This window comes from Nomia melanderi, chromosome 1, assembly GCF_051020985.1.
Source record: "Nomia melanderi isolate GNS246 chromosome 1, iyNomMela1, whole genome shotgun sequence".
In the NCBI taxonomy this organism is placed as follows: Eukaryota; Metazoa; Arthropoda; class Insecta; order Hymenoptera; family Halictidae; genus Nomia; species Nomia melanderi.
In genome coordinates, this window is record NC_134999.1 from 29303350 (window position 1) to 29317877 (window position 14528).

Sequence of the window (14528 nt, forward strand, 5' to 3'; positions counted from 1 at the left end):
TATTCTAGGCAAGTGGAGCGAAATTCTTCGATCCATGAACTAGAGCCCCAGCCTCGTTCCTCCGAGACACACTCGATTGAATCGATTCGCCGGTGTAAAACCGGCTGGGCGTCGGCGGCTGCTGGCCGGCAGAAAGAGACGGAAAGAAAGAAAAAGAAACGGCCGGGGCCGAGGTGGGACGAGGACGGACTGGTCAGTGGCTGAACGGAGAGGGCGAAACGCGAAAGGGGAAGGAGAGAAAGATCGAGGCTCGATCTCTCTGAGTGCCTCTGGCCGCTGGCCTCTCCCCTACCCGCCCACCAACAACCGATCTCCTTCTTCAGTGCCGGCGCCGCACGAGTTTCCTACAGGTGGACTTACAACCTGCCCCACGATTTTTTACCTTCCGTCCACCTTCGTTCGGGCAACGCGTCTCGAGCGTGACGCGAACCGCGATCGCCGGCATCGCCTCTTTCCAATAAATAATATGCGCCCGGCAACCGCTTCTAGGATTCAGCTATAGCGGGACTAACTCACTGGGTAGCGAAACGAGCGGCAGCTTAGACGGTCGGTCTACTAAATGGGCTGACCAGGTATGTAAATATTTCGGTGGAACGTTCTTTATGGGAAAATCAGCGTACGGCCGCGGGAAGTGTGAAGAGATGTTTCGGAGAGGTCGGCTAGTATCGAAGGGATGATTGGCGGTGTTGGGTGGGAAATATTCGGAGGGATCTGTGTTTGTAAACGAGAAGGGCGCCGAACCTTGGTATTACGCACCTGTTCCTCATACCACGTCCCTACCTAAACCTCCTGCGTTCAACCTGCGCGGCATCGCATCGTAGGTACTGGTAGATAGAATACCCGTGGATCTCCCTCCCTCGTTCCTGGTCCCCTTTGCTCTACGTCTTTGTTAGCGATGGGTTCGATCTTGGTGGATCGTGAATCGCTGAGCGAGGATTGTTAGCTTTAAGGAATATTTGATTATTTATGTGGCTGTGGAACATTGAAATATAATCCTCGATTCTTGAAGTAATGGCTGGGTGTAGTGATAAATAAGTCTTTATGACTTCTGTTCACCTGATAACAATATTATCTTGGTTACTAACTGCATGGTATCACTGATGAGTACTTTGTTATTATGGTTTTGTTATATAAGTGAATTATCGTTATATTTATCTTTTTGACTGTTCCTCGACGTCTGGACTTCAGAAATGTTTCAGTTTCTTGGTAACTTTACCTTGGTAGCTATTTACATAATTTCACTGATAATATTTACGGATCGAAAGTTACATTGTTGATTACGAGCGTGAACATTAATCGTATGTCTATGCTACTTGTTCTGTATACTGTCGTAGGACTTCTATAATATATAGCATTATACATATTCTAATCAAATTATCAAACCAACGTTACATGTTTCTATACTATTAAAATAAAGGTAATAACATTACCTTTGAGTCTTCGAGTTTATATTTGTGTGATAAGGCTATATGCGAATTTACATTTTTACCTTCTTCATTATACTACCTTCTAACATAAATTAGTGTACAGTTAAACTCGGATATTAAGTGACTGAAATTTCATTGGCTACCTTTACGTCATTCTGCCTCATTCTGCGTCATTAACTTTGCAATTTTAGTTACAACCAGCTTTCCAACTTCATTTGCAACCAGGCTTCCAACTAGAGTTGCAACTAACTTTCCAACTTTACTTGCAACCAGGTACCCAATTTTATTTGCAACCAGGATTTCAACTTTACAACTTGGTTTCCAACCATAGTTGCAACTAGGTCCCAACTTTATTCATCTCAAGCATCATCCTGGTCCACAAGACACCTTCCACAGCGCCTCAGTGAAATTTGTTCTGTCAGGACCAAGACGCGCGTGGGCATCAGTCCCATCTCTACACCCTGCTCCAGGTTCTCCTGCGTCTTGGTTGGACTCCCATTGGCTGGTTCCATCGGACTCTGTTGCACTGTCGGCCAGGAGCGAGGCAGTCAGCGCACAGCATCCAGCAGCAGCGCTACTAGCGGCAGCCGAACGGAAAGACTCCCAGGCAAGTCGTGGCCGGTTTACCTGTGTACTCGCATGCGTGTGGACCATGCGTGTGCCTCGGCTGCGTGGGTGTGCGTCGAGGTAGCCTACCTGGCGGCGTCCAACACGCAGTAAACCGCGCGCTCTTTCGTATCCACGATCCCGAAAGAGACGTGTGCCTTCGCCGATTCCACAGTGTTTTTACTGGCCGTTTCGCTCCTCCAGTTTCTTGTTCCCACTGGCACACGTCGAAACGCGAGAGAGACCGGGAACAGAGGAAAAGGAAAATAGTGCTTCGCAGTGCGATCCTATTCGCGTGGCCCAGCAGCTTCGATCCGAGATCGTGTTCGATCCGCAGTGCGTTCCGGATCCCAGTGTCGTCAGTGTCGAATCCGTGTATGTGTGCTTACGTGGGTGCTCTCGGTTGGATTCACGATCGAGCGACAGCGAGGCGAGTCCACACGTTGAGGTCAGCAACTCGATGTAGCCGGTCCTGGTATCACGACGAATGCTTCCGCCAGCGATCGTTGGCCAAGTTCGGGAATCACGGGCGGAGATGCGACCGCGGACCAACGGCGCAGAGTAAACGCGTGTTCGGGAAGTGTTCTCGGCCGGCGTCCACCTGGTGAGCATTTTTCTCGTGAACGTGGAACCGATCGGTTCCATCGGGGAACGTGACCGACCAGCGGGTCCACGTTTGTTGCATTCCTGTGGGCATTCGCGATTCCAACATGGCCGCTGGGACTAGCCGTGACCGCTGGGTCCGCGGAAGCCATGTTGGCAGGTGTGCTCGGTTCGAGATAACCAGTTCACGTTCGTGGAACGCACGCGGCTGACAAACGGGAACGGCTTCTATGTATTATTGGGGAATGGGATAAGAAACCGTATGCGATAAGCATCTCGGTCCCTGGATCGATTCGTTGCTGAATTTCGTCTGTTTTCGAAGATCCTACGGCCTTTTGCTATCCACGAGAATTTTATTTATGGATCGCTGATGTTGGAGGATATCATTTAGATCGATTTATCCTTTCACGATTCTTTTTTTAGTTGTTTCACGAATCGTCCGTTTGAGATATGTATTTTTGTTTTGTATCTATGCAGTTTTTAAGTTAACTGGTATGTATTAAGAGCTTTTTTTCTGACACCTTGATGTTTCGGTATTTATTGAGAAATATGTGTTACATTTGGGAGACGGTAATGGTGGTGTAAGGTGCCATGAAAGATGCCATTATTTGGTCCAGGAAAACAACACTCACGACGTTTAATAGGAGACATGGAGTAGCAAGATGGCGGATGTGTTTAATGTGCTTTACACTTAACCTTGTCACGTGGACTTTTTAGTATCGGCAGAATAATTAGAAGCGACAATGTCTTCATATGTTATTGTTATCACTTTCAGGTGCTATCGGTTGAATTTTTTTTAACTCGTTCTTTTTTCTGCGGAAAGAGGGAATGAGGAAGAGTTTAGGTGCATTCGAAATGCTGCCGAAGTCCTTGAAACGTGTTTCTAAGGCATTTCGCAATCAAAGTACACGTTACCAGTATGCAAGAGCGTGAAAGTCATTTTAAAGCTAATAATCTTGCTACCATAAAATGTCGCTGCCTACTGTTCGATTTCGTTTATAAATATTTCAGTTGTTTCTAGCGGAAAGGACAGAATACTTAATGAAATCTTTATATTATCAAAATAATGTTGAGGTGAATATTACTTTCGCTTACCAAGTATAACGATATGGATAATCTGTTTTTGCAAATACTCTTATTTTTCAAACATAGTAATTGTGCTAGAAATGTTAATTTTTCAAACGAAATTTAAATGTCGTTAAAAATATCTACTTGATGGAGGTTCATTTGAAAAATGACTGAATAAATTGCTGTCAATACTGTTTCTTACATTATGTAGTTTTACTATCAAAATTCAGATGAATGTGTTCGCTTGTGGTCACACAATCACCGAGAAAATTATGGAAATGTCACTACAATTTTTTAAAATATTATTAATCGTGTATACATGTTAATTAGAGTTTATTATTAACGCGTAAAGAGAAATATGTACTTCTTTAATTAGTAGGTATAACAAATCAGCTTTTCTTACATTACTTTAATTGATCACTTAAATTCATCACTCAAATAAATGCAACTTACTTGCTTAATTATGGAAACATAAGAACGCCTTATTTATCAGATCTACCTAATCGTAATTATAGTTATGTACTTTAACCAAACAGACAAATACCAGTAACTCCTATATCTTACAATTTTAAATAATTTACATTTAAATTTTAAAATAATTCCCAAAACCTTTCTTCGCATCAATTTACAATAATAAATGGTAAATAGGATCGATAATGCATCTGTCATCACTGACCCATGCTAAATAACAAATTCACCCAGATACACCTCTCGACAAAATGAAAATAACATCAACTTCATAGATCTAAAATAAGTCCCTCAAACGAGTCCATTTTTACCATTACTCAAACCAAGCGTAACGCATGCATCAATACAAACACGTTCACACTCCAAATCGTTATATCATACAACAATCATCACACATCTCCAAAACTTACCAAATTCCAGATAATCGTTAACAGCAACTTCAAAAAACATAAATAATTAACCTAAAAATCATTTAAAAAGTATCGGTACCTGACCATGTGTGTCCACAGAAGACTCTTTACTGCCCACGGAATAGTCATCCTCCACGAACCCAATCTCAATCACCCAAACTCTAAACACGTTAAAGAACCGTAGCGAAATAATTAGGTTACCATGAAAGTTGATCTGAATTATAGGTGTCTTTGGTATGCCGACGGATATCGTGGCGTCGTCGGCCTCGGCCTCGGCCACGGTCTCGGAAGAGCCGAGCAGGGGTCGGGACCCGAGCCTTGGATCATCGTCAAGGTCAGCATCCTCTTCGGCAGGTGCGTCATCCTCAGGATCCGCGACACAATCAACCTCCAGAGGCTTCGACCCGTCTAGCGCCCTGGCTGCTTATCACCACCATCGACATGGCCTGGTGGCGGGTCTGGGTCACCCTCATCACCGCGAGTCGTCCGCGTTCGTACCGGTCGTACCGTCCAGGTTGCACCTGGCGCCTTACCCTGGCGACATGCATCCCCATTTGACTGGTCCGCCACCATCTTCATCCACGACGTCCAGCTCGGACCATGAAGTGGGTGCAGAGCCTTCGGTCGCTAGAAAGTCCTCGTCCAGTTACGAGATCATGGCTATGATGGCAGATAAGAGGAAGGAGCTGGCTGCCAGAGCTCTTCTCCTCCCTCCGCCGCCCCTTTTAGAACCACCCCCAGGGTATCCCGTGTTTGCCGGACCCTTTCCCGCTGGCTCAGCATTATATCCACCCGGTGGCCCATTAGCCCATCAGCATCTGGACAGAAGGTTGCTAAGAGCGCCCGGCAGAGCATCCAGACCTAAGAAGCAGTTCATTTGCAAGTTCTGCAATAGGCAGTTCACGAAATCTTATAATCTGTTGATACACGAGAGAACCCACACAGACGAACGGCCCTACTCATGCGACATCTGCGGCAAAGCGTTCAGAAGGCAGGATCACCTTCGGGATCATAGGTATAGTTTGTTGTTTCGGTGGTTTCGTATTGTAAGACTGTGGTTTATTGTTTTTTTTTACATTGACAAAGTTCTTTGGGATAGACGAGGTTTTCTTGTGATTCTAGTGATGGTAGATTGAGGTGTACTTGAATGTTTAATGAAAAATTAGAAATGGAAGGAATAATTAGAATATGTTTTCTGAAATAATAATCGTTACACAAGCTGAGAGATATTTTATTCTTGAAACCGCAATTGATAGATCTACAATTATTTATTTCGTTTTGTATAATTTGCATTATCTCTCTTCAATTTTTTCATTCTTACTATGACCATTTTCATTTTATTATACATGTAGAAAATCGTTTCATTCGTAGAGCTAATTAAATTTTATAATACATGTGCACAATATAAGTATGTGTGCAATTAACATTTTAATATTTTTTACCTTCTATGTGGAGTTTATTTTTCATTTGCATTTATCAATCAAAATAGAAATTTGGTTATCAATAGTATAACAATGTTAAGATCACCATAACGTTGAGTTACGTTTTCTAATTTTCACTATAGCTTATATTCTAATTAGCACTAGCTTGTATCTTTAGTTATAATTTTTAATTAACGGTATTGTTACGTGACAGTATTACTCGACAGTATTTCTTTAACGAGTTTTTTTCTGTAACAAATATGTTCAGCTTCCTTTTACACTTTCTAGAACTTTATAAATAGTTATTTCCATTACATGCATTAACAAATGTATTGCATTGTTCACAATTTTATAGTTTAATTATGTAAAATATAACAATAGAACAATAAAGTAATCCTCACAAGAATAGTTGCATCAGAAATTGTAAAACAATATGAACAATTCTACCATTAGGAACGTATAGTAAAAACAATCAAGTTTCCGGGAATACACGTTGTTAAGAAAATAATTGGCCAAATTTCGGTACTGTGTTCCTTTGTGCTTAAAAACGACAAAAGGTCAAAGAATAAAAATCCGAAAGTTATTCCTTCCTAAGATAATTCATACTTCTATTTGCACCGATTAAAATACCTGTCAGATGTAGAATTTCGAACATTATTAACATTTCTCATATTAGATACCAATATGCTAGAATAAGTTATATTTTCAATAAAGTTATAGTGTTCGATAAAAAGTCTGTATGAATTTTAGCATTTTATGGTGTACGACATAAAAAGAAGTTTGATCTCAGACAAAAAAAAATCTTTTAAAACTTACATTTATTTTACCTTTTTTCTTACGTAACACTAGAACTACCACACCCGTCACAATGACAAGTTTCAGTTTTCTCATTTCACAATTATTCATATCTCAAAAATGTTAAATATTTGAAACAATTTTAAAAATAAATAATTTCATTCGAATACTGTAATCAATCTGCGAAGAAACCGAAAAGAATCTATTGTTACAATTTTCACAATGCTTATGTATTAATCATATTAATCGATAGTTCTAGCGTTAACAGTAGATTTACGAACTTTATTGTACGGTTTATTCTATTGTTCTTAGAAAAATTGATATTCGTCAGTTTGAAACTTGGAAATTAGGGATTTAAAAATAAACCACTAGGACACATATTCACGTAATTGCATCAATCAAAACAAACACAAATATTTACCAACAAATGTTCATAAAACTTAATTTCCGCCAAATTGACGCGTTCCGTAGACCTAGTGTTAAACGCATTGTAATAAAACACAATAACAAAATTTAACCTATTCCCCCGATACCCAGTATACAACCGAATTTAACGTTTCCATAATTCCACGTTTCCATGTTCCAGGTATATCCACAGTAAAGAGAAGCCCTTCAAATGCGGCGAGTGCGGGAAGGGCTTCTGTCAGAGCCGCACCCTAGCGGTGCACAAGATCCTGCATATGGAAGAGTCTCCGCATAAATGTCCAGTCTGCGCCCGAAGCTTTAACCAGCGCAGTAACTTGAAAACCCACCTCCTCACTCACACGGATCACAAGCCGTACGAGTGCACCTCCTGCGGCAAGGTGTTCCGCCGAAACTGCGACCTCAGGAGGCACGCGTTGACCCACGCGGTGGGTGACGTTCCACCCGAGGCCTTAGAGGAAGCCCTCAGGGACGACGATAGTCCCGAGGAGGACTGTCCAGAGCCAGGATCATCGACACCGACGTCGATGTCCACGAATTCTGCCTTGCCAGCTGCATCCACCACTTCTTATCCCCCTCAAGGATCTTCGGGTCCGCCGCAGCCACCCCCAGCATCCACGTCCTCTCTTCCCCAGAGACCTCAGCTTCAAATCAGAAGAGACCTCTTGCCTACCACGAAACCGTCCACGGTGACAAGCGGAGGAATCGGTCACACGGTTCCTCAGAACCCACCACCTGCGCATCCACCACCGCCGCCGTTGATTTTGACCTCGTACAGACGAAGAATCGGGTCACCAGGTCCCTCGCGGGTGCTTCTCGAGCTACAGGAGCGCGAGAGAGAAAGAGAACGGGAGATTGAGCAGAGCAGGGAAAGGGAACGCGACAGGGAACGGGAGGAAGAGGTGACGCGTCCACCCAGGGCGCCCACCCCTCAGCCACCACCTCCTCCTAGGCCTGCCCCTGCGAGACAGGGATTCACCATAGCGGATATAATGCGCCGGTAGAAGGGAAGCGGAAACGGTGGATGCCAAATGATCGTCTGTTGTGAACATTGGTTGGCTGGTCGAGAAGGACTGGTTTATTTGGAGTGAAACGTGTCATGGGTATCATTTGGGTCGCTGAAGTGATGGTTTCGGTGAATTGGATTTTTTGTATTGCATCGAAGAGCGGAATCGAGAGTCTGATCGATGAGTATATTTATAGGCTGAAGTTCGAATAGTGTAGATCCGTGGTTTTGAATATTGAGCTTGGAGGTTATGTTGGTCAGGAGTATGATACTTGAGTTTATTGGAAATATGGTATATGTACAAATGATTAGTAAAGTTACGAGGTTATCGCAGTTTTTGTACTTTTGTATTATATTTGTACTTCCTTCTTAACGGAGTTCGTGTTTATTAAAGTGGAGATTATTGATTTACTTCCTGAATAATTCACCTACCCATTTGGATTTGAAATTTCATGTTTGAAATGTTTATGTAGACGAAGAATTTGTATGAAATGCGAGTAAGAATTCGTGTAAATATTCGAAAATATAAGGGAGGAGGAAAATTACTTGTGTACCTGGAGAAATATGTTTGTTATGATGTTACTGTATTTAAATATGTAACATTTCGAATGTTATCCATTTAATTATCATGACATTAATGCTCGTCTTTTACAAAAGTACTGATGTAAGTCGTAAATAACTTTCAGTTGTTTTAAAAGTAAAATACTTCAAATTACATTAATCTATTGAATGATCTGTATTTTTATCGGTTATGGGAATTATTTGAAGTTTAAGTTAATTTTTGTAGTTTATGTTGCAAGGTACACGAAATCAATCGTACGTAAATAATATGTTAACTGATCTCATACTGTTCACTGTTCACATGTTTTTTATTCAATTTTTTTTTACACCAGCAACTATTGACATCAGTATTAATTTTTGTTTAAGAATAACAAAGAAATTTTTTAATATTATGTTATTCATCTTATTTTGATATTATACGATTGTAATTTTGTAATAGAATTGACAAATTTACTACTAATGACAAAATTTCTATTATTTGACAATCATTGGTATCAAGAGAGATTATTAAATAAATTTGATTATGTGAAATGTTGATACTAATATAAAACTATAAATATCGTTATGTAAAATTTACTGTTGTTGACACCATTCACGGGGATTTACGCTATTCAAATTTCCAAGCTTTTATATTAGAACATGGATCAGACGGAATTATGTAACAAGAAATATCACGGTATAGTAGAAATATTATCACAAAAGTAGAGTAACACAATTTTATAACGAGTACATTTATAAATAATGTAAAAATTACATTTTTGATTCTATTACAACTTCGACCAGAAAGAAGTTGAATAATGATATTGTAAATAGTAATATTAATATTACTATTATTAACTGTTATAATTCTGTACAAAGTTAGAAGTGGTAATCACCATATGCAATGTTAAGCTTTATCACCTTTTTATATAAAAACCAAGTTTTTAGCTTTTCATTAAGCATGTGATCTTTACGAAAAGAAATTTATAAAAACAAACAAGAAAACTATTGTCTATTACAGAATATCTTTTCACATAAATTCTTTGGTGCCCATTAATTTTGTTATTCATGGGCATATTAATGTGCAAATTATAAGACTATAAAGACCAACAACAAACTTGGCATGTTACTTTGTTTGTATTTCGTTATTGTTAATTTACAAGAATATTTGTATTATTCCGTGGTGTAAACTATATTCTAATTGGTAATTGACGATTCTGTGCATAACGTCCACGAAAGAAGTAGAGCAAGTAAAAGCAGGTTGGAAGAGTACAATATAGATAGTTAAAAACATCGACAATGATGAAAATGTATTAGTGCCTTAAGATGATATTTTTGTATATAAAAACGAATATTATAATTCAGTTAATACTAGAATATTGAACTTTCATATCTATAGCTGCCAGTGTGGCCATAATGATTTTCCATGGCTTGGAATATCGATGAAAATATATTCTTTAATTTTTTACTACACTCGACTGTTCCAGTTACGACACAGAAATGTATAAACAAAAGTTAAGTGTTTCACTGGATCGAGTTATAAATTACTTCCACTGGAAAATGTGAAAATTTATGAAATTACAATCGAGTAACAAAAATAATATAATTTCATAACCTATAACAAATTGAACAGTGACGATTATACACACACACCAAAAAGGTTTTTGTACCATTATTAAAATCAATTACATTAATTATGAAGTAATCCATTTCTTTTTCAATAGATTGGTAACAATATAATCAAATTCGAAACACCTGCGTTATTGTGCATAGGTATTTAAAATGACAGTGTACTGAAAAACAATTTTTTTTAATTAAATACTTAATTTAGTTAAAGTCTAAACCATTCTTTTTCGAATTGGTCACGAAAGTAATCAGGTTACCACGTAACTTATGGTGCAATTACAACTCATTATTTCAAACATCAAAATTATAAATGGTACAAAACTCTTCTTGCCATTTTTATATCAGACCATTATCAATTGCAAATCGTTTTCTGCGAAAACGACAGACACACCTTTTATAACTAGACTGCAGATGATCATGCATTCATAGCATATTTAATTCTAAAAAAATCAGTGCAATACGTATCACAATAAAATTCCATACAATTCTCACAATATTTAAGAACCTTGGAATACCATGAAGAAAACGAAACTAAAAATGTCATGAACATCCACAGTTTATTTATAAAAATTACAACAATCCAATCATACTCGAGAGGGAAAGAAAGCTAGCATTCTTCTCTATTCTTTCCTCAAAAGGAGATCATTGCAACTACGGTTGGGAGATGACTTGGTGTCTAGCAGAACAGCGCAGCAGCAATAAGTGTCTCTCTACTCACAGTTTTATAGTTTCAATTGATTATGTGCAACCAATCAACCATATTTAATCTCACAGATCACATCTATTTAAAGTTTAAATTCAGTTTGATGTCATTTCTACCCCAAAATCATTCGCTTTACCGGACTCATAAATAGTAAATTATCAATCTTAAACATCAGGAATTGGCGTATAAAACCAACAAAAAACTAAACGAAAAAAAAATGAAAAATCAGCCGAATTCCTCTGGCTAGCTATCAAGTGGTCTCCCAGCAGTATGCACCAGTACTCGTGACGAGAAGAGACTCACGATGATACGAGAGGTTCCTAACAGAAAATCGATTTTAAGAGCTCCCACAAAGAAAAAGAGGAAGTGAACGGTCCACAGAACACCTCCTTTGTCCAGAATGTTTCTAGAAGGTAGCAATGCAGATTTCGTGGCCGGGGGAACAACCTGTACCGCCGGTGCTACGGTTGACAGGTGCAATAGGGTGTCGATGCTACTTGGTTTCGGTACCTGCTCCCTTCTAAAAATACTCCCTGACCCTAGACGAGCATCCCCCCTTCATCTTCTTCTTTTTCCACTCTCCTGCTGGGGAATCATTACGAATCCTTTTGTGACCCGAGACGCGCCTTCTAACCGCAACGCTGATCCCCTCGGTTTTACTACCGGTCGAAGCGCATCTTCTTTCGAATGGATTTCGAAAGGAGCGAAGGGCGAAGGCGGGGCAGCGGGGGAGGAGTTGTCTGTGGAATTCGTTCGATCCGCTCCTTCTGCGATTTTACGCTGCACGCCGAGTGTATCCACCCTCCGAGTGGAATCCTGGTCTCCGAAAGGGATTATCTGTCGGAACACTTGGGTGATATCATTCGTGACTAGGCTTACGAGAGTTCTATTATCGCCGGAAGTTGTGTCCCCTGAAGAACGGAGATTCGGAGCGCGAGCGTGTCGAAGTATTATTTTGTTGCGAATGACTTTGAGCTTGAGTTTGTCCGCGTGCCGAAATTATTTGCAATTTAATGTCATTCGCTTTGTTGTAACGATCAAGTATAAAGCTTGCGTAGACTTGTTGTATTGAGATATCGTCAAATTCCGGTTTCATCTGAGTAGTATAATCATGGATTTTTTCACTGAGTTTTCGTTGCTTCCCTTTGGCAGAAGTGGAAAGAAAGAGATTTATTTTTAATTGGCGTGATAGCGACGTAATTCAAGATGGGTGTATTATAATAAATCGTTGAATCCTTGTTCTCTGGTTAATGAGTGAATTGAGAAGCTTTGAAATCGTTGTCAGTCACTAAGGAAATTATTTTGTGAATGGTATTCGTAAAGTTTACGAAACCTGCGGATGGTTTGGTTTTTGGTTAGGTTATGGAAAAAGAACGATAAAACCTGATCGAGAATGATCGACTGCGAGCTATGGCGACGTTGTAATTTTTATTAGCAGATACACATGCGTTAATGTAGGAATGAAATTCCCTGTGTGTGTGTGTGTGTGTGTGGTTATGTGTTCGAACGAGAGAATGAGCGAAACGCGGCGAGGGTAGAGGAGAGAATTAAAATTATTTTGTACTATTTTTAAACGTATCTAATGTATAGTGATACATGGAAAAATGTACAATATATACTATGTACAATGAGAACCGTCCGCAGGATGAACTGAGAATTCGCGGACGTCTCAAGTGTCCTGTTATTTTCTACCTTATCAGTTTACGTCTCGCACGAGCATCTATATTTTTAGATACATATGACAGTTAAGCAAGTTTGTAAATTATATTAAGAAGAATAGAATAAAAGATATAAAAAATATTAATGATTGATGTGTGCGGAATTCCTGTCAGTGCATTCGGTTTGTACGTGATTAGACGAACTGACATTAACAGACGTTCCTAGTTTTATACATTTATGGATGAATTATAGTTTTAGAACAATAGGACAGAATTTGACAGACAATAAACGGTTCTGAATTGTTTGTGTAAATGTAAAAACCAAATACGCATAAATAGTTTGAATTGACTGTATGACAGGTTTACATTTTACAAAATTTAGCCTTCATTTTCCGAGACAAACATATATCTTCTCTTATTAAAATTTATATATTTATATTTTGAAGTAACATTCTCTTTAATAGACTGCACTTAGGAGGTATGAAAAACGAAAGTTGATGTATAGGTTATTTTTTCTTTTTTTAAATATGATAAAAATTAGTCGTCACATAAATCATTACATTCATAACTTATATTAATAAATATAATGTTCTGTAACCCAATAAAACCGGTATTCATCAGACTTGAGTTGAATGTGGCAGAAAAAGAGCTCAGAGGGTACATTAAACAAAAAGAAGAATGCTTTAATCGATTTAGAAAATATCTACATTACCAAATGTAAGTAAATACATGCAGTAGTGAACACGTTCAAGAAATTATCTGTGCTGCAGTGAAAGATCAAGCTCAATATAGGTATAAGGTTATGTACAGTAGATATCAGGTTACCTGTCAGCCAGACATCGAAATTTTAACACCGACGGGAGATCAGATATACTGAACACTCAATGTAAAATTCTGTCACATACTCTCTATTTTCGTGTCATGTCCTATCATATCGACTTAGGCAGGTTTTGCGTAGCAACGCTATCTATAAGTGATAGAAATCGGAATCAAAATTATTCAAATTTTAAATGTTTATTAACATAGTGTTGCGGATATAAAACATTTTAGAACAATCGGATAAACAGTTACCAAAACAGCTTTCAATGATCTAGGTCCTATAAAACAATGAAAAATTTATTACATACTTAATTATGAGAATACATGCCCGTAATACGATAAAAAGTGAAAACATTGTTGCTAGTATTTACAGTTAACGTTAAACGCGACATACAAGGAAACCCTATCCTACCTAACAAATAAATCAACACATGCTACTACTCTCGAGTATGCCTTGCGAGGCATATCCGAGGTCGCTGTAACAAAATCAAAAACTACTAAAATGGTATCATCGGTCATCGGTGCTGTTACGGACTTTTCGTTCTACGACATGATCGGTGACTGGAGTGAAAGGAAAGAGCATCCAACTCACCGATTGCTGTTGGCAATCGGCAGATAGCTCTCGTTGAGCTGGGGACCACAGGTCAGCACGGATCTGCGTTGATCTCGACTGGTGAGTTGTGGTCGCTAGCTATCGTTAGGTGTCACTAGCTGTCACTAGTGGCCAAGGGTGGAGGATAGGAGCAGACCACTGGTGACCAGGGAGGTCTAGAAGGGACTAAGAAGGTTCAAGCGATCTCAGGAGCAACTACTGATATACGACGGAGAAACCCGGTCCTCAGAGTTCAAAATTTCGCGAAAAACTGAGCTTTCTGCTGTCGAAACTGTTCCTTTTATAGGTAAAGGTTGCCGATGTCAGTCGCGATATTCTTGACTTCGTCATCGAAAACAATAC

At 39.3% G+C, this 14528-nt stretch overlaps 1 protein-coding gene across 3 annotated transcripts; it reads left to right on the plus strand.

Moving 5' to 3' along the window:
* Positions 1-1541: 1541 nt before the first annotated feature.
* On the plus strand, positions 1542-12894 carry LOC116428553 (uncharacterized). Of its 3 annotated transcripts, none has more exons than XM_031980317.2 (3): positions 1542-2637; positions 4808-5597; positions 7385-12894. In XM_031980317.2, exons 2-3 carry the CDS (start codon positions 4819-4821, stop codon positions 8223-8225), a joined length of 1620 nt encoding a protein of 539 aa, XP_031836177.1. In that variant the 5' UTR covers positions 1542-2637; positions 4808-4818; the 3' UTR covers positions 8226-12894. The 3 variants fall into 3 exon arrangements, with proteins under 3 accessions (XP_031836177.1, XP_076221979.1, XP_031836179.1); XM_076365864.1 differs by lacking the exon at positions 1542-2637 and adding an exon at positions 2656-3710; XM_031980319.2 differs by lacking the exon at positions 1542-2637 and adding an exon at positions 2656-3128.
* The last annotated feature ends 1634 nt before the right edge of the window (positions 12895-14528 follow it).

Bases quoted from the DNA above. Each gene is read 5' to 3' on its own strand.
- LOC116428553 (XM_031980317.2), top strand. From the start codon at position 4,819: ATGCCGACGGATATCGTGGCGTCGTCGGCCTCGGCCTCGGCCACGGTC. The intron at 5,598-7,384 runs GTATAGTTTGTT...TCCATGTTCCAG, and splicing joins GATCACCTTCGGGATCATAG to GTATATCCACAGTAAAGAGA.